The 19,748-nt window shown below is 40.6% G+C and overlaps 1 protein-coding gene and 2 long non-coding RNA genes across 3 annotated transcripts in view; 2 read left to right on the top strand and 1 right to left on the bottom strand.

The window, feature by feature from the left end:
* Positions 1–18,769, top strand: part of LOC131883907 (FMRFamide receptor-like) — a 32,969-nt gene extending 14,200 nt beyond the window's left edge. Inside the window, exons 2-5 of the mRNA XM_059231514.1 lie at positions 1,671–1,966; positions 4,748–4,939; positions 10,245–10,518; positions 16,692–18,769. Coding sequence (XP_059087497.1) covers positions 1,671–1,966; positions 4,748–4,939; positions 10,245–10,518; positions 16,692–17,065 — 1,136 coding nt within the window. The 3' untranslated portion in view covers positions 17,066–18,769. The remainder of the gene's footprint in view (positions 1–1,670; positions 1,967–4,747; positions 4,940–10,244; positions 10,519–16,691) is intronic.
* LOC131883908 (uncharacterized) overlaps positions 2,701–19,748 on the bottom strand; it is an 18,055-nt gene continuing 1,007 nt past the window's right edge. The window contains exons 2-4 of the long non-coding RNA XR_009373660.1: positions 13,055–13,147; positions 2,946–3,037; positions 2,701–2,845 (exon numbers count right to left, since the gene is read on the bottom strand). This is a non-coding gene — a long non-coding RNA (uncharacterized LOC131883908). The remainder of the gene's footprint in view (positions 2,846–2,945; positions 3,038–13,054; positions 13,148–19,748) is intronic.
* Positions 2,845–3,761, top strand: LOC131883909 (uncharacterized). Its single transcript, XR_009373661.1, has 2 exons — positions 2,845–3,389; positions 3,454–3,761. It is a non-coding gene; the product is annotated as an uncharacterized LOC131883909 (long non-coding RNA).

Genomic DNA, 19,748 nt, shown 5'->3' with positions numbered 1-19,748 from the left:
AGTGGCATGTGTTCACATCGACATTTTGGCCTCGAATTGAATGTTTTCCCGACAAAGGCTCGAATAAATCTCACCTTCAACAGGAAGGGATAGATACGAGATCTTGAGAATTGGGGTGGAAAACGGAAGCACCGCCGAAAGCACGAGCTCGTTTTATCATGCATAGGGTGAGCGTCCTTTTTGAAACTTGGGCCAAGATTGGAGGAAATGGTCGACGAGAAGTGTATGTAGTACGTACTCGTATGTTCGCCATTCATGTTAACTTACTTGGGTTTTTAACCCATAGGAAACTTTTAATGGGCTGAAGGTAAATGGCCCGGTTTCCATCTTAGCATATCTTGACTCTTTCTCTTTGATCACATCGACCATTTCCATATCCACCATTAGGCGAGTGGCATCATGGGCCCACAAGGCTTTCTAAAAGCTCAGCTCACCCAGAAGCAAAGGGCATCTGATCATTTTCGGTGTTACATACAAATCAACAGACACATACCCACCTACTTACCCACTCAATCATGTTCTTGCGCTATGGTGTACGTACTAACGCATTGCGATCACTGCCCAACATGAAAGACCACATCTTGGAGAGTCCTTTTCGATCTATAAGACCATGAAGAGTCCCAGGAAGACTTTGTCCCCAGATATCATGTTGAGACTGTCCTTATGCAAAGATGCGTAGAACTAACGGGATGGTACCAAAGGGACGATATGTATCAAACATAGAATGCGCAGAACACTGACACTATGTACAAGCAATTCATAGTTAAAATGGGACTAATTGGAAGGTTTCTTGTCCTAGATCATTGATGTATCAGAGATTTCATGAAAGGATCTTTCCAATAAAAGCCAACGACTTTCATGTTCGTTTCATAGCAGATCTTCGGAACTTCACAAAAGGCAGGTAGATAAGATACTCTAACTCGAAGAGATCAAAAGAGAAAGATTAGTTATTGATAACTGGATGACTTTGGGATTTGGCTTGTTTCATTTGACTGGATATTTTTAACAAGGGTTGTCAAAATCCTACAAGGGCCCATCATGTTCTTAAAATGTTTCTCACAAGCTACAGATTTTAAAATCATCCAGACTGCATAAATGGCACTCTGTTATGGCATACACTTTAAGATTTGTCAGATGGCCAAAGTTGAGATACTCATAAATGATTCAACTCAACCAAGAATAAAATTCAGGCTTTGGTGTCTCATTTTGAGTCCAGTTAACCATCAATTCATGATTGGTTATTTTGGCATAGGAATCATTCACATTTTAGGCTGGTAAAAAAAATGGTTGCTCGAACTCTATGCCTTTAGCCAATCCTGTACACTGTACACGTGTATACGAGAGCCTTCATGAAAGATGCGAGGCTAAATTCCGAGCTTCGTCCCTCTTTGGTAAAAAGCCGCTCGCGCCTTCGCGTCCTCCGTGGGTTTTCTTAAAGGGATAAACGCTGGTTTGCCTGAAGCTCTCTTGAATGGCAGTAGACTGACAGTGACTGGATAGGGATTTGTCATCGGAAATAAACATTCCATCGTCGTACCAACTGCAAGCAAGAGTGAGTTGAGTTCTCCCCGGGCTGGGGACAACTGCTGCTCACCCTCTCCTCTCGGTTTCAAAGCCATTATCTGATTCTGGCTTCCGTCATTTCATTTTATGCTTTCTTTGCGTTGCAGGCCTCTCCTCATTCGATCTATTGTATCTGACAATCGCCATCGCCATCTTCGGCCTCCCTGCCGTGTCTCCGTCCTATTCGAGGACCATTTATGTGTATATCTTGCCAGTGAGCTTCGGATTTGGACACATTGGTCGGGTGGGCTCGGTGTTTGTGACCACGTCCGTGACGATCGAACGTTATTTTGCCATCGTGCATCCCCTCAAGCATTTCTCAGCCAAAAAGTTTCTATTGCTTATCTCGGCCATCCTGGCGGTTCTCTATAACATCCCCAAATTCTACGAGCTCGAGAGAAAGGTGAGATCACCACACCGAACTTTTTCTTAAGACCACCAGACGGTCCTTGATATGGATGTGTATCTAGAAATATCGTACTTCCTTCGACTCATTCCAAGAACCACTTGGAAAACTAAGGGACTTAATTTCAAGCGCGTAGTGACTACAAACTGCGCCAGTTTCAGTTCGACACCATGAGAGTCGGAAAAGTTTCAGTCTAAGTACAGGATTGGGCCTAATTCAAGGTGGGACAAGAAACCCGATTTCGGTACAGGATCTTTCTAGGTCGACCTGCAGTTGCTTGATAGCAATGACCAACATCCAACTTTGAGGACCGACAAGAAGCAACATGGGTCGTCTGACGGATGTCCCAATCTCTCGTCTCGTTCCAACTGTGGTCCAAGAATTTCGACACTCGCTTCCCGAGACCATTGCGAAACACTTGAAGAAACCTGGAGCCACGTCAAGCCATGGCAAAGGCTCCACAAATCATTTATCATATCGAGGCATGAAACCGAGCCAGTCAAAGATAAATTTTCGAGGTGGAAAGAGGCTTGAGGCTGGAGGTTGGTAACAGACTTCAACTCGTCAGACCCGTCAAGTGCAAGTTAGCCGACGTCGGAAATTCTGATCAAATTAATTTAGTGGTTTAGTTTGGGGGAAGAGGAAGGATGCGAATCCTCCAAGGGCGAGCTCTGACATTTCCCATTTCATCCTCTCGATTTTTTGCCCATCCTCACACTCACCCACCCACCCATCGACCCACCGACCCACCGGCCTTGCTTCCAACGAAAGTGCCATTGCAACCGAGTCCGGACCCAATTCCGATCTCTGCTTCCAACTTCTTCGCCAGGTGATTGAGTTTAGGGACGCATTTGGGTGGACACCGTTCATGCCTTCCTATCCCAAGGAGGAGAAAAAAATCAGCTTCGCTTCAGAGTTTACTCACCATAATGGAACAGGGCGAGGGACAACCAAATTTGCACCACACGCGACTTACCAGGGCATAACTGTAATGGCATCATTTTTCGTGCTCAAACTTATTCCTCCTCATGCGTGTGAAAGGAGATCCTGCCGTTTGACGAGGTAGCTCTGCAACACAATTTTGAGCCGTGTCTAAAAATTCAAAAAGCAGTCAATGTGGTTTCAAATATGTTGCGAGAAAGGGTTTTTTGAAACATAGCAAAACCCGGAAGGGACCGGAGAGCAAAAATAACGTGATATACTAGGCTTAAATGGACAGAATCTTGTCTCTTATTTGTCGGATTTATCTTCGGATTTTTCTAGGCTGGTGTTTGTTAGAAAAAAAGGGCCAAAATTGTTTCCTTCTGAAACTCTCTTGATTGCGCTCTAGGAGAAAACGATCCTCTGGGAAGACCTTGGCCAAAATTCACTGCAGTATCGTTGAATTTATCTGACAACGGCACGTCATGAGACTAGAGAGGTACTAGATTGTTTCCCTTTTCTCCTATCGGCTGGTCTCTTTTTAGCCTTCCATTACTTCCTAGGAGGATTCTGCTCCCAAAATTGTTCAGCCAAATCATTCTGAGCAAGCGAGCCATGGGCTTGGAAATTTATTACTTCAGGCACGATGAGAAGACTTCTGAACTTCGTGTGAAATTATCAAGCGTGCTTGGAAACATTTGAAAGTTGAAAGTGTATGAAGAAAGAAATATTGCTCGTCGAATTCCCCCTCACATTGAATGTTATGCCGACAGAATGAGATTGTTCCATACTACATTTCCATATAAAGTCAGAATCTCGGACCTCATTCAGATTTGTGGCCCCAACATATTCAAATATATGGCAATGTCTATCAAGGCTCATTTTCTTCCGACACAATGCCAAAGAGGCGTGAAAATGGCCTGGCCTCGAGTTTTAGAGGCCCTTTTCTCGTTGCGAGATCCAAATTTAGTTGGGTCGTTTTGGGCCAAATGATGAAGATCTATTTTTGGATCCCAATGGGTTGACAGTTCGGATGGACTGGAAGAACAATGTGAGGAAACCTCGAGGTTTGGAACCTGGAAGTAGTTATCAGGGTGGACCATTACTTTATGGAAGTGCCGATCGACATCGACACTATTTGGATCATTTTTTCCTGCTTCTGTACTTGAACTCTTGATTTCCGAAGCTTTGTACTCTTGAAGACCACAAATGTATCGAGCCAAATGGTTGGTCTTTTTTGTAATCTAGCAATTTGGTTTCTTTTTTGGTTGGAATGTGGGCGGCCTCATATGTCTAATGTATCATGAAATTGAAGAATTCTTTGGTAGCTTTGAGCTCATTCAAAGAAACTGAGCTTTCCAGATGATTCTCGCAAATAATATACTAATTTCAAACGCATTAAATACACAAACTTTTGACAATGAATGACTTTGACAACCCATTTTACCGGTTTTATCCTACCGATTGTAAGTACCAACTCTGCAAATTAAACATATTGACGGATATTCAAATTGGTTTTTTTTTCGTGTTATTGTTGGAGATTCGGTGTCTATAATAAAGCTACTATCTTGAAGAATAGCCATTTTAAGAAGGCTTCAGAGGCAGCATCATTCATTTTCATATGAGATCAACAAAAAACATCTCATAACTCGACGTCATTATGCGTTCCTTCCTTTTTAATAGGCACATGCTGCTACAATTAAGCTCTTATCCCTGGAATTGCGAGTAACATGAACTCCTGCTTCTTTTGCTTTTCTCTTGAATTACCACGTACTTATAATACCACGTACCATGTTGTCAAATCACCTCTATTAACGACGAAATATCTCCTGTTCTTATTATTGCATTTTCTTCCAGGTCATGAATGGCACCAATGTGACCGTGGTTTCTGGATCTGCTCTGCGATCGAATCCCATCTATGTCACGTATTACATATTCTGGTCCAAATTCATCCTTATCGAAGTGATCCCCTACTTTATCATTCTCGTCCTTAACTCGCTCATCATTGGCAAGATCTGGAAATCCACACAATTTCGAAAGCGCTTTGTGGTGAGTCACCCTGCGTGCCATGTTGACATTCTCATGATTATGTGCATTATGATGTAAAAGGAGATTTGATCGTGAAAAGGGCCCTGAAAGAACCGGAACGAGTACACGTAGATTCAAGGACATTGCTTGGTTGATATTTGTGGCGAGGGAAATAAAAACGCAATTCGCTTTGAATACGACCGGCCAACCATTTCAAGTTTCCTCGATATGACCGCGTTTTTCTTCGAAGAATAGTGCGCAAAAACAAATCACAAATCCGCTATCAGTTTTAGTTCCTTTCAAAGACAGGCTGATTGATTGTCCATCCAAAATGAACGTGATCCCAGCACTTGTTTGATAGAGATCATTCTAAGATTGAAGCAATTGTAAGTCGAAGTCAATTTGAGCTTTTTTAATAGAGACCATTGAATATTGAGTAAATGAAAATGTGAATGTGAATGTGAGCAGTTTAATTGGCTCAGAATCTATGTACTCACACCTTTTCCTTCTTGGCTGTATCAAGTCAATTAATTTTTTCGCTGTTCCTTGTTCAAAAACATCCTGTCCGTTATTCACTTTTTATCATGTTCTGATCTAATACTATTTATACTTATCAGGTCAGGTTTTTGACTGAAAATGATAATTCATGCTCAATTGGCAAATCCTGTTCTCAGATTTCAAGGTATTCATCCTCGACCACCCAAGCAAATTACGAACGAAAACGAAATTGAAAACGATTCAGTTGCATGGTCTCATGCTGGCTCTGAGAAAGCCTTGATCATACACGCAAAGTTTATTCAAGATATCCCGGAAAAGTCAACAAGAATTGGACAGACCACTGGGTTTCTGGGTTAGCTCTTTGTAACACGGTGCATATATGTATATTTGTGACCTCAAACATAACGAAATAGATATATTAAGGGCCAGATAGATAGATCCCTTTTCCTATCCGCCGTTTCGAAGCACTATTTTATACCCGAAATCAAAGTTTGAAAGGGCCCATTAGGAACTGCAACCCTTGCACAAACTTTAAGATAGCGCAAGGATTGAAAAAATCTCAACGTGGGAAGAAAAAGAAATTGCACAAAAGGTTACGAACAAGGATAAATGGATCCAGAACGCAGCACATTCTATTGAAAAGTACAAGAAAGAGTATTCATCGCTTGTGGAAACAATGAAGGGATTTTGGGGGGAATCGATCTTTGCTTAAGGATCAGTTGGCTCCAATCTTCTGGTGAACTTTATTGTACGTAGTGTACGTTCTTCCAAAGGAGTTCAAAACGGCAACAGAGAAAATGTTCCAAATAGTTTGAACTATTGTTGTTCGACTGATCATTTAGCATGAAGTAATGGCTATAATCTAATGCGTTAGTATGGGCTTTTGTCTGAAATAATGGTAGAAAAAGTGGTTGATTTGTTCACCCATACTACTGCATTGGATTTGATGACATGCGGTGTAGTATTTGTCGAATATCAAATACACCAACAATGACTTCATCATAACAGATTTTTGAATTGAGCCTCCAATTCAATCATCTTGACTGCTTTCTAAATCAAATATTGAATACACTTTCGTGGTTTAGGTTGGCGCATAATGCAGATGATTTGCAGTCTACGATTGGAATTGATTTGCCATTATTAACATTTTAAAGGGCACGAGATATCAGCTTTAGGAATCACAGATAAAAAGACGGGCAGTAAGAAATGGAAAGGAAACTTCAGGGCATGTTTTTTTGCCTTTGAACTTTCTAAAAAAGCTGTTAGCTTGCAGAGAACATCCCATTTTTTGTATTTGGGTTTGTAGGATCGAAAGGTTGAACCTCGCTCTGCCAAAGGGGCCAATCGCCACATTGCCTGTTTAATGATTCCGGTACCGGAATAGTTCTCCGTATGGGGATGAGGATAAGCGTATCCAATAAAAGTGTCCTTGAGAAAGGTCGGACAGGATATTTGAACCAAGACTCTTTCTCATGCCAGGAAACTGCTGGAAACAGCTGGAAAAACTATAACAAGTCTCTTCCTCTTGAAAAAAAATTTAGGGGGTGCATATTGAAAGTTTGCAGGAATTTTGAGATGACTGGCTTACCTAACAAATATTACTTGGCCCGGTATCCCTGTGTTTGCGAACATGGAACATTGAGGGTGAATAACTTATTATGAGATATATCCAGATTGTAGGATCTTTTGATTAACAGTTCTTGAGTCAACAAGATGTAAGATAGCGTACAAAAAAATTGCTTTGTTCCGAGATCATTTATATACCATATTTAGAGACATTAAGTGGAACAGCCCAACATTGTTACACCCACTTCTAATTGAGGTGACGAGGGCGTACTCTTTGACAGACTCTCCAGTCTTTCTTTCTTAACACATCCTGTTCTAGACTCAATTGCCGTAATTCATGCTCTTCCAACCATCGTGCTATAAATACAATCCATTCCAGCTCTTCTGGAAATGGTTAAAACTGAATTAGTTCCACCAGCATTATATGATTCTTGACCCAATCGAAGCCTGCAAGTGCCCTTTGATATTTGGTGACCAAGTGATCCAAACAGGGGTGAATAACTTATTATGAGATATATCCAGATTGCCAGTAGTTCAAAACATTTGGATTTTTTGGTTGGGTTCAACTTTTGTTAATCAATTTCAAAGCTCTAAATCCAATTCATATTCATTTAGTACGTTTAGAATAGTTAAGCGTCGATTGATGTCAGGTCGATCTCTTTCAAACATTTTACCTGAAATGTAAACTTTAGAGCCAATATGCTGAAACTTCGTGAACTCATCACGGATGTAAACCGATGCGAAAAGGACGCAATGTTCTTGTCATTCAATCCTTCATTCTCTCCTTGAGTCCTTGTTCATTCCTTTTGGCCCTTCTCTCATTGGTCTGTCAATAGGTGGGTTCGCTTTGAAGAAAACTTTGTGTAGAATATTAAAAAACTTCTTCATGAACATAATCAAGAAGCTCGGAAATGTGTAAACGGGGTTTCCGACTTCCCTTGTTTTAAGTCTGAGAGATTTTTCCCTTTCATGAAGGTTGAAAGCTTCACTTCCATTTTTTCCACGTTATTTAGGACGGTAGTACCTCGTATGTCGGCCAAGAGAATTTCGAAAGACAAACACGCTTTTAAAAGTGAGTTGCTCACGGAGACCGTTCCAAAATAGCCATTCACTCCAGTTGAGTTCAATGCTTGGGGTCTTTCCTCAATGTGTTTTTCATCTTGCTTCTGAACTTCAACCTTATAATTGAGCTTCCCCAGTTTTTTGAAATTGATGAATTGGTGTCAAAATTGATTGCATATTTTTGATCAAATTTGAGGGGGAAATGTATGACCGACATAGCATGTCGATGTCAAACAGGAAGCAAGTGTGTTGGCTTCCAGAGGAACAGGCTCAAGAATGACACTTGTCAAAGCGATAAGTATGCCTTGACAAGGATCCCTTGTCTATGTCTCCCAAAAGAGAATGCCGTCCGTTCACCAAATATTTTCGAGAAAATGACAAGAAACCAGATTTGGAAACTGGAGAGCGAAAAAAATCTGCATCATCGGTTAATTGTGGTATAGGTTACCGATTTTTGTAAGCTCTTATGCAAAGTCATCGTTACTAGGAACATTTTGATAATTTATAGCACATCAACTGGAATGGGCCTAATGCACACGAATTATCTTTTGTGAAAGCAAAACATGTTTTTCTTATATCTGGGGCACCTAAAACCGACAAAAGTCGATTTTACCTTGTTCCATTGGGTTCCCAAGGGAGATGATTATCTGGCCAAAAATGGATAAATGGCAATCTGGGGAGGATTTGAAAGCCGTATTTTTTTCAAAAAAGACGAGAATTGTCGGAAACCCCATTTTGAATCCAAAATAAGAATTGGAATTCTGTAAAATCTGGCCAAGCTCTTTCTCCTTTCCCGGGTGCTCACGAATGGTTAACTTGGAACCAAATTTGCGGTACCTTGAGGGGAGATCACAAACTAGAACCCTGAGATCCCCTTTATCCATAATAGAGTAGCCAGCTTGGTGCTAATACACTTCTGAACGGCTGCGAAATGATCGATACAATACTGTATCAGATCTCTTTTCGATTAATACAATCATTGGTTATTGGTTACATTCAACCACAATTTTCAAAAATGAATGTTAGATCAGTTAATGGATACGCCGTGAGACTTTTGAAGTATCTGTTGCTAGTCCTAAGTTCTGAAACGTCTGTTCCTCTGTGAATATGTTTCTGGTCGAGCAATATCGTATGTGTCATCCTCATTGAGGGATCAATAACCAGAACCTGCAATTGAGCTAGCATTTTTCCACTCTTTAGGAACATTATCAATGTGGGCAAAAAGATAAACGAGAGATTAGTTTACCATTTTCATCGAGACTTGTTACAAAATAGGTATTTGAAGAGGTTAATCTGGGCTTGGAAACGACATTTACGTACTCAATTGCCCGTACTGTATACAGTATGACTATCAATTTCCAGGTACCTGATAACACGTTGATTATGAACGAACCTCTTCACCGATTTTCCAATTTAATAAGATGCGTCATTGTCCTTGTGGATAGCAACTTTATATACATTTAGATAAAAATCGAAGCTATGTAGGGCTAGAGATTAAGGTGCATGATTTTCTTCATATTCTTAACACGATTTTTTGAGAGAGGCGACCTAAACCGTTTCACTAATTTAACTCTTAATACTGCCTAAGAATAACACTGCAATTAAGATCTAGATAGAGCCAGGTCAGTCTTTTTTTACTGAGATCGTTGAAACTTGGCTTCACCGATTATTCGGTGCTTTTGGCATTATTATGTAGTGCAATTAGTGGGATGTAAATTTCCCATCAAGATGTTCACCCATTTTCAGGCCAAGTAAAGATGGACAGAGCTACGCCAAAATGCTGGCAGCCTGAAATCAACCTGCGACTGTTGTGCCGCTTGCCCACATCTTTGAAGATACCAATCTTGACTTGAAAACAAGCAGTACTATTGTATAAAGACTAAATGTCGTGCTCCTTGAAGGGACAGGGACTTTAGGGTCACAGTGCAGTGTTTATCTAGATTTCGCTCAAAGGAAAGGATTAGCCCTGAAGAGGCATTGCCCAATAGAGAGAACATGAATAATTGATATGAGAAATACATATGTAGCAGGTTTCTGACCAATAGGATGGTATTAAGAACCCTGGGTCGGTGGTTCGTTATGCAATCATTCATCTGTTTAACCTTGTTCTTAATACCTGTCCATCCCTCCTTCGAATATTAATGACCAGTACATTGGTTATATTTAAAAAAAACACGAAATCATTGTGTTTTACTTTCAGAATTGTGAGAACGAAATCGACCCCGACATGACATCACGGCAAAAGCGTGAGGCGAACCTAGGAGTGGTTCTCATTTCCATCTCGATCCTCTTCATTCTGTGCCAGTCCGTGAAGATCATTCCCGATATGTACGAAGTGGCATTTTGCCGCTTGGGCAACAGCGAGCTCATGCCCAAGTGTCCAGCCACGCCTTTGATGGCCAGTTTGATCGACATCTCTCATTTGCTTTTGGCCATCAACTCCTCGGCAAACTTCATCATTTACACATGGAGAGGTAAGCAAGAACGCGACTGGGACGGATGAATTGGGAATTGGAGGGGGCTAGCTAGTAGCCAGGTAATAGAGCCTCCCTGCACTATATTAGTCAATATTATAGTCTGATTGTAATACAGGGAGAGCTTAGGATGTGTCAAATTGCTCTTGGGTTCGGTTTCGGTAACATTACGTGGATAACGAGAGCCACATCCTGGAGATCTTTGTTCTCAAAAACGATCCTCTAATTGAGGCAAGACAAGGCCGGATCGTCCTTACTAGGGGAATCTTTCCCTCTATCCGGTTCAAATCTTGTGACAACAAAGATCGAAGAAGAAATGAATCAAAACTGATTGATCTAGTTCAAATTGTCTACTCCAAATATTTGGAAGATTCTCCGTTGGAAGTCCAATAATGGAATCTTTTGTTCCACCCGAGCGGCAAATTGGCAAAAAAGAATCTACGTATACCTTTATTCATTCTACTTTACATGACAAAGCAGACATTTTAGGAAAACGAAAGACGAAAAAGGTGGTCATCACAATCAAAAGTGTTTCAGAGGCAGTTTTCAGTCCCAATCATCAGAAGGATTCTATTTTCGCCGCATTACACGTACAGGGTGGTACTAATTCAAAGTCCTATTGAAGTTAATTGATAGCTTAGAACTCTGTAGAACTTAGAAGCGATTTTTCATAGATATTTGAGCCTTTATGCTTGCCTCACCCTTTGGAATGATTTCCGTATTGCTCTTTTAAGCTGTCAAAGTAGGCCGTACTTAACTACCTCAAAAAAGTTTGTATTTGGCTGGGCCTTGAGTTGAGTTTCTCTGTTTGTTTGTTACGCTATATCACTATATTGATTTGAACTACAGCAGAGGGGACGATAATTTGGGCCTACGGTGTAGAGCATCTGCTAAGTACGCTAGCATATAACGAGGAAAGCGTTGCACGTTCAGTTCTACGGAAGCCGATGCCTCGAATCCTTGGAATTGCTCCATGTCATGCATATAAATCGCTCATTTTCTCATTAAGAATGCTTCATCCGTTCCATTATTCTCAAATTCCCACGATTACCTTTGTTTGAACACCTCAGGGCCTCTCTAGTTTCAACACTCAATCCACCAACATCAGAGTCGGGATTTCGCTTTCGAGAGTAGCTCTGAGTGCAGCGGGAATGAATCATCGGAATAAAGAAGGTACCAGGGTCAGATTATTCCAAAGACGTCGCTTCATTCTTACTTGAAGAGTGCTTGGGGATGCACTAAACCGGCCTTGACTGTCAAATTAAGGGCCCCATTTTATGCGCCTTGGTGTTGGAAATATGCGCTCATGCTTCAATGTAATCAAGCTCGGCAAATGAATGGCACCATTTGCTTCACATGAAAAAGAAGAAAGTCATTGCCAAAGACCAATTGCTTAAATCTTAGTTTTTAACTGCTTTTGAAAGTCACCACTTCATTGATTTGAAAAGCGTCCCTGGAGAATTATAACAAAATTCAGATCCACATCTCAATGGTTTGTTTATTAGATCATTAAAGTTATATTAAAGCAAGTCTCGACGATAAAGTTTAGCGATGTCCACGTGTTTAAAAGAACAACTTTTCCATAAAGTTTGAAAAGAAACTTAGGATTATTTAGAAATGGATTGGATATTGGATAAATATTGGATGGTAGTGGGGTAACAACAGAAATGACACTACCAACAGATCATATGACCTCGAAGTTTTAGCATAACTATCTCACACATTCAGCCTACTTTGGTTGATGAATCAAGGCAACATCTGACACATTATTTGAAGTTCAACAACACAAAGATCAAATTCAAAGACGCCAAATGGATTGAAGAATCGTGTGAAGGTATTTGAGCTGTCTTTGAAATTGAGTTCCAGATTTCTGGTCTTATTCAACCTCTTTCCCATTGTTCTTCTTGAGTCAATCCAAATTTCAATATTCCTTTCGGTTTCGGCTTTCGTGACCATAGGAGAAAAGGTCCTTACTTCCCTTTGACATCGACAGTTTAGTTCAGTGAGTGGACAAGCCTTGGCTCGTCCCTTTTAAGAACCTTTTTTAAGGCGCATTTTGAGGAATGGGGGAATGTGTCCGCAAGGTCCTTAAAATATCAAAAGTTCCCGATTCTGAAAGCAGCCCAATGTGAATGCAAATCAAAACGATCTTTTTGGTCTGGCTCTTCAATAAAATTGAAACATTTCGTCTACTCGAAGCTAGAATACAAATGGCTTTCGGATTGAATGCAGATATGATGGCTTTCAGAGAAGCAGACTTGGATATTGTTCCAGAGGCCATGTCTTTTACCACTGATAGTGACGACCAAGATTGAATGCACTTAGATCATTCCAGCATCATCATCCACCATCTGCATATTACAAACTGTGCAGTATCCAAGATTAGTGCTCCAATAGTTCTTGCAGCAAGAATGAATTCTGCTATTTCAAAACCGAATTCGATTGAACCCCGAAGTTAGGCTCCAAAATTGTCTAAAACTTAGCCCTAAAGAGGAAGTTCCTGGATCAACTCTTGAATGAATATGAATTAGCATACCTTGTGAGGTGGATCGTGTTCGGTGAATAAGTTGCCAGAAATCAGTGGGTTAATTCCGCCTCGGTCAACATTGCCTAGTCACATGGGTCTTTTCTGTGGAGATAAGCAGTGTCCTTCAAGAGTCAAGTACTACATCGAGATATGGTCCTGTAGAAGTACTTGGTAGAGTTCTTCGAGACATCAAAGGCTTTATTCACTGGAGGAACGTTACACGCCTCAAGCTACAAACATAGAAGAACTTGGCTCCATGTATGCTATAGAAAGAGACGGAACAAAATCCTTTGACATATTCGGTTTTGAGAACCAAAAATGCCGATATGTTTAGATATATCACCAGCTTATCTAAGATTATTTTAGTGCGCAACATTCTTTCATCCTTATTCAAGTGCAAATGTGATGGAATTGTTGTTTTAGAGATCGGTCTTTGGATCCGGCACCTCCAATTCGAAGAAAGTGGGTTGAGCTAATTTTCAGAGCAATTGCTTTTCGACGATAAGTGTATTGTAGAAATAAGTAGCCAAAAGGACAATTTTCCAACCCATTTATTTTTGGCGCGTTCCCCACATCTGTTGTTAGGTCAAGGAATTGTTGGCTGACGTTGATCATAGACAAAACGAAAGGATATTTCCTCAACCGTGACCAGCTATGACTAATAAGTTGTTTGCAAACTGTCATGCATTCCTGGAAGAACCTATTAATGTGGTTTGATTTAATGAAATTTGTGAACAAAATATATCTGAAAGGCGTTTGAAAATAGAATCCTTCTAATGCTTGAAGGCTTCAATTTGATTTCGTTTGCTGAACGGTTCTCAAGGATGAAACGCCGGTCTGTTCCTATTTTTCATTCTTTTTTTCGCGGTCAAGGGGATGAGGCCTTCTTTTCAGGAACAAATCTAGCGTAAGAAATACGTAGCTATTAATTTTATTTTCCAACATGATTGGAACCGACCGCACGTCTAAAAGCTCCCTGAATCTACTTGCAAATGTCCAAAATATTATGTTACCACAAATACTTCCACCTCAATTGCATTCTACTGAAGTGCTTTGTACTAATCCAAATTTTCCTCTTTAGCTCAATTAAGTTAGAAGGAACTCCACTTAAGCATAATCCCTCTGACGTTTCATTGCTTAACAAAAACGTTCTTTTTCTTCAAATCCAAATCGCAAAGCAATAAACATCTTCTTAAAACAAAGGCAATGCATTACAACCTCTGATTTGACAGCAAATGTCCAAAAAGTTGGGTAAATCAATCTGTTCTATTTTTCTCGCTGTACTTTGATCTCGAGCCATTCAAATCTGGGCGCTTTATTATGCAATGAAATCTCACAAGTAGAAACATTTAGAAATTAGATTGGCTCCGTCCTTTTTTCGATTAAAGGAGAGGATGGGATGTCTCCATCCTACCAATTACTTTTTCTTATAGGAATGAGTAGGCAATGTGGCGAACTAGAATTGCAAATGCTCATTATAGATTGTATTTATGCAACCAAGTCGAGCTCTCAAAACTTAACAATGACTGAGAAGGAAGGTATTTGTATCCTTGAAACCAGGCGAAAAAAATCAAATTCGAAAGAGAACTTGGCACACCCTGACGAAAAATCATTGTTGACAATTTCTGATTCATCCAAATATTTGTTAAGCAAAGCAAATAGTTCATTATTAGGACAGACATTTTGACTTGATTTTTTTTTTAAATTGCATTTCAGAAGTAATTAATCCTAAGAGGCAAATGCAGCCTGTTTTCTGGCACGTTGCAATCACAAAATTCGCATGCAATCTTATCAGAAACTCTGAAAAGATGAGTTTGAACCGCGCACGATATGATCTGTGGTATGAATTGGTTAAACGGCTGCTAAACGTCGACTGAGGCTAAACCTCATAATAAGAAAAGATACGTTTTTTCGATTCTAACTAGTCCGCACGCTGTCTGTAATGGGATTGATTTTATACACATTCAGTTACATGATTGTAAAATTAAGGTCCCAATTCCAGGTGACCAATAGCTTGATTGTTTGTATGACTGCTCTGGCTATAATTAGGGGAGGGGGCGTAGAAGCATCTCTTATTTTGAATTTTGTTTTGTATTCGGTGTGCTATGGCCGGTGTGGTGAACCTCGCGATTACATCGTCCGGATATAATTCCGATAGGCAGTGGTTCTAGTCCGTATCAGATTGGTCGTCAGTCTGTGGGTGTAATTAGCGTCAAACAGTTTCCTTGAGATAGTTCAGGGAGGAGAATCGAACCGGGAACCCCTCTCATGTTAGGAATCTGCTCTAACCACTACATCACGCCTCCTTTTTGAAATTTTAAAAGTTCAAGACACCAGGGTGTTTTAATCCTTACCAAAGCGATGCAAAATCACACCTTTTCAACTCGTTGGCTCAAACTCTCAAAAAGTGTTTTTTTAATGACTTAGTCACCAGCCATCCTCAGATATGTTTATATTCACGCGTATCAGCATAATTGATGCGTGAAAACTGCTTTCTATCAATACAATCATGTTAACAATACGTAGAATTTTCAACCTTTGCCATTTTTTTCTTGTGGCCATCGAATGTCAAAAGTGAGCAAGTTTGAAATTTATCATTGCTTCATGGAAGTGCGTCTCGGAACAACCAAAGCATGTTGGTTAAAACATGAAAAATATTACAAACTACCTGTAATTCAAACCCTCAAATTATTTCCTTTCATTTGAAAATAGCAGAAATAAAAAAAGCATGTGTTGTAGAATCAAATGTCTTCGATCACAATTTACATCCTCGCATCTCGCCTAAAAGTACAAACACTGATTCCGATCATGTAGATTACTGATCTAGGAACAAACCAAGAACACAAAGTTGCACCAACAACCAACCCTCTTTTCGAAAATTGAAGTTTTCTATGATTATGTTTAAACTTTGGGTACCTCATAGGCTTCCAGTAAGTACTACGAATTTGGCCTTCGTACAAATTGAAGTTTCTCACTTGGGAAAGCTAATCAAGATAATTGGATAATCCCCAAATTCGGGAAAAAGGTCTTTCCACAAATATCAGACAGAAAGATGCAAAAATATGCAATTTTGCCCGTCTTGTATACGATGAATACGCTGTTTGTGTCTGCCCGGAAATTGGTTGTGGAAGATAATAACATGATAAATTTAAAGTGATTTTTTTGAACAATGTCAAATAGAATTCTCAATAAAACCTATAAATATATCAACTGGCTTGGAGCTATTGAGGAGTTCCGTTTGAAATGATATCATGACGGCTCTAAAGTTGCGCTTACTCACAAAAAGAAGCTATTACATTTTCTTTGAAGAAATTCCTTCGCAGGAATTGAACCTGGACAGTGGCAATTCCCCAAAACAAATCCCCAACACTTGCTCGGCAAGTTACCCACTACCCACTATCATGGCGGGATTGTTCGACAAACAAAGTCAAAAAAACAATCTAGCGGGCCTCCTGTACGCACATTAAACAAACAACCAACCAACTTGTGATATCTTCTTCCTAGTCAACAATACCAACAAAAGACAATACTGGCCAAAGTTAGGTGACACCAAGGGGAACAAATACAAACTAGCCCACCAATCTCAACCATTATCATTGAATTATCCCCCAGAGACCGAAGAAAATAACTTCCTTTTCCTTTTCAGGACAAAAATTTCGAGAAGTCCTCACCCAGACCTTCTGCTTCAGGAAGACCTCGAGACTGAACAACTACTCCACTACCACTATCCAGAGGCTGGATGGAAATGGCATAAGCATGGCCACCGAGGTCACGAATGCTGGCAACAGAAGCGAATATTTCAATGTCAATGGAGGCTCGCCCATGTCGGGACCTCCAAGTCATTCCGTAAACAACCCTCCCACGTGCGAAATGAGGGAATTGCCCCCAGCCAGTCATCAGGGTGCCCATGTACCGCTTTTATCGGCCGAGAGAAATCCAACCTGTGTGGTGTTGGCCAATCCGAAGACGCTCAAACCTCCAGCCACTCGAATTGCTCGACGGGATGAGACATTGGTTTGAGCGCCAAGACGTGGGAAGTGGTCAAGAGCCCTTGAACCAGACTTCTTCCTAACACATTTGGGACGATCATTCTGGAGAAAAGAAGTGACAAATGGCCGAGAAAGGAGTTGGAGGACCACTTTTTCTGGCGGTCCTCTTTCTTCAAGAGTTCGTGACAGCGAGATAAGCAAACAGTGTCTCTACTTCCTACAATCAATTTAGATCAACTCGATCTATTGTGTCAGGCCTTGTTGGGCATGGTTATTAGAAGCCAGCGATGAACGTCAAGAAGTCGACAATGGTTTCCTCGAGTAAAAGGTCTTAGAAACAAGCCTTGAGAATTCTTGAGAATTCAACCACTCCTCTCTGATACACAGTACTTTATGTACATAGGAGAAGAAGGGAGATGTGATCCCGAAAACTTTGTCCAAAATCCGGACCAAATTGGAGAGTCACGGTCTTAGGTGATTTGTAGGGAAAACAAGACTGGCTGACGACGAACTGAAAATCTAACCTTGTTTACCCGGAATTCTCTTACTCGTTCTCTCTGTCACTTGTCGTCAATGTGAAAGTGTTCGTATCAATGGGGATATCATTTGTAAAGAAGACACGATCAACAAGATCGAACATCTTAAGTGGACCACAATCTCACGTTTGATCTGGGGGAAGGACTACTCTCAAAAAGGAGCCAGAAATGTCCAAAATAAAATCGGATCAATTGGTGTTCAAAAGGAATTCTTTGGATTTGGATACTTACATCTTTGGCACCGTCGCTAAATGGCAGGAACTGTACTGCCGTCTTTTGCTTCTGGCAAGCCCTTTAATTATCCAAGGCTCAAATGAATGCAGTGAGAACTTGCAGGAAGAAGTAGAACTCGAAACAAAAAGTCATACACACACACACTTGGAGCCGCCCCGAAATCCTAGAAGTGAGCCATGGAACGTGTTTCTAGGGTTTTCCAGGAAAATGCAGTCAGTCACTGAGTCCACTCACCTTTCATGGCTGGCTTTGGAACCGGCAGTTTTGGGTCCTATATTTTTCTCTCGAGAAAGAAAGGAAGGCAAGCTCTTTAGGTCCATAAGGCAACCTTTCATAGGACACCAACATCACAGCCAAGGAATTAAGGCAAGATTTATTTTAGTGCTCCATCCAGAACGCCCAGACGCACGTTCCTCTCACATCCTCAGTACCTTTCACCCAAGAAGGACTTTCTTTACGTATTTCAAAACCCTTTAATCTCAAATCACGAGAAAGATCAACCCATTACAGCCTGCATTTCAGGCTTAAGAAAATAATACGGCCACTATTACATCGTTTTCTCCGTCGCAAGCCTGCTTCTTCCCCTGAACGGATGACATGAACTTCACAACGAATCAGATTCTGTTTTCGCTTTCTATGCCAGTCCTACGTTTTTAAATTTCTAAAAAAAGAACTGTGATGATCCCGTTTCCGATGACTTGAATGTATTATCCCAGTACCGTTATGCTCCCCGCCCCGCGTTCGCCCCGCCCCCTACATTACATATTGTGCTGTTCAATAGAACGCCAAGGTATTTCTGACTACACTCAATATCCTGGATAACCATGTAGAGGTCTGTATTCGACTAAATGCTGACCTCTAATGTTGTTACCCATGTGTGTATTACCGTGTTGTTGTTTTTCACTGTGATCCATATTAAACGCTATGTACAGCGAAATAGAGCGGAGTTTACCAGACAACTACGGTTGAAATGCTTGCGTCATTTTTTGCTTGAAGCTAGACCAGGCAGCTTTCACAAATATGTTATTTTTCTTCTGTGAATAGACAATGGTGAGAGACCTTTGAGGATTTTTTCCTCCCTTCATTCAAGCAAAAAAGAGAGCTTGAATGTGTCGTAGAAAGAAATGTTTTGAAGTATCACGCCAAAGGTCAATCTTGGGATTTTAACCTAAAGCCGAATCTAAAAGGTTGAAAAATCTCCGATTCAAAGTTCTTTTTATGAGTTGGACAATGAGATCTAGAGCCAACACCACGAACCTTTAAGTTCATGCGTTCCTACTATTATTGCCTCTCCTCACAGAAAAAGCGAGATTTTTCGCAAGAGGAGAGGCCTTGGGGTGAATAAAATTAATGCCAAGTAAAATTGATGTGCTGATTAGCTCAGTTACTGATCCTGAATTAAAATGCAAGTCAACCAAACTTCAATCTTAAAGCCAGGACGTTGACTAGTGGTGTCGTTTCTCTCCCTAGAGCTTTAGGAAAATAACTTGCTGAAAGAAGAGGAAACTTTTCTATAGTGAATTCCAGGCAAATTTGTTCCACAATTGAAGCTAGCACTTGCTTGGAAACTCGTACGCTTCCGACATACTATTTGTCACTTTTCCTCTTGCTTCCGATTTGTCAAATCTCTGCAGTGAAGATAGGATCAAGAGTTTCTTTTCAAGGCTCACAACAACGAGCACTCACTCATCTTGACCTCGCCTTCAAGCTAATCTTTCGAAATTCAAGAAAGTCAGTGTTCCACCTTGAAATAGGATGACACCATATTGCTACTTTCGATTTCTCGGAGCAGACGTCCTGTACCGTATTTTCAGTGGGTTCAGTTTTCCTTTGGTTCCTCTAAAACACGCTTTGATTGTACTGGCTTTTGGTAAACTGATCCCCCCCCCCCTGACAGGGAGCCTCAGCCTTTGGGAACCCCGTGAAATTTGCCTTGGGTAAAGT

Source organism: Tigriopus californicus, chromosome 7 (genome assembly GCF_007210705.1).
Source record: "Tigriopus californicus strain San Diego chromosome 7, Tcal_SD_v2.1, whole genome shotgun sequence".
Classification (NCBI taxonomy): domain Eukaryota; kingdom Metazoa; phylum Arthropoda; class Copepoda; order Harpacticoida; family Harpacticidae; genus Tigriopus; species Tigriopus californicus.
This window is presented reverse-complemented; position numbering and strand designations above follow the sequence as displayed.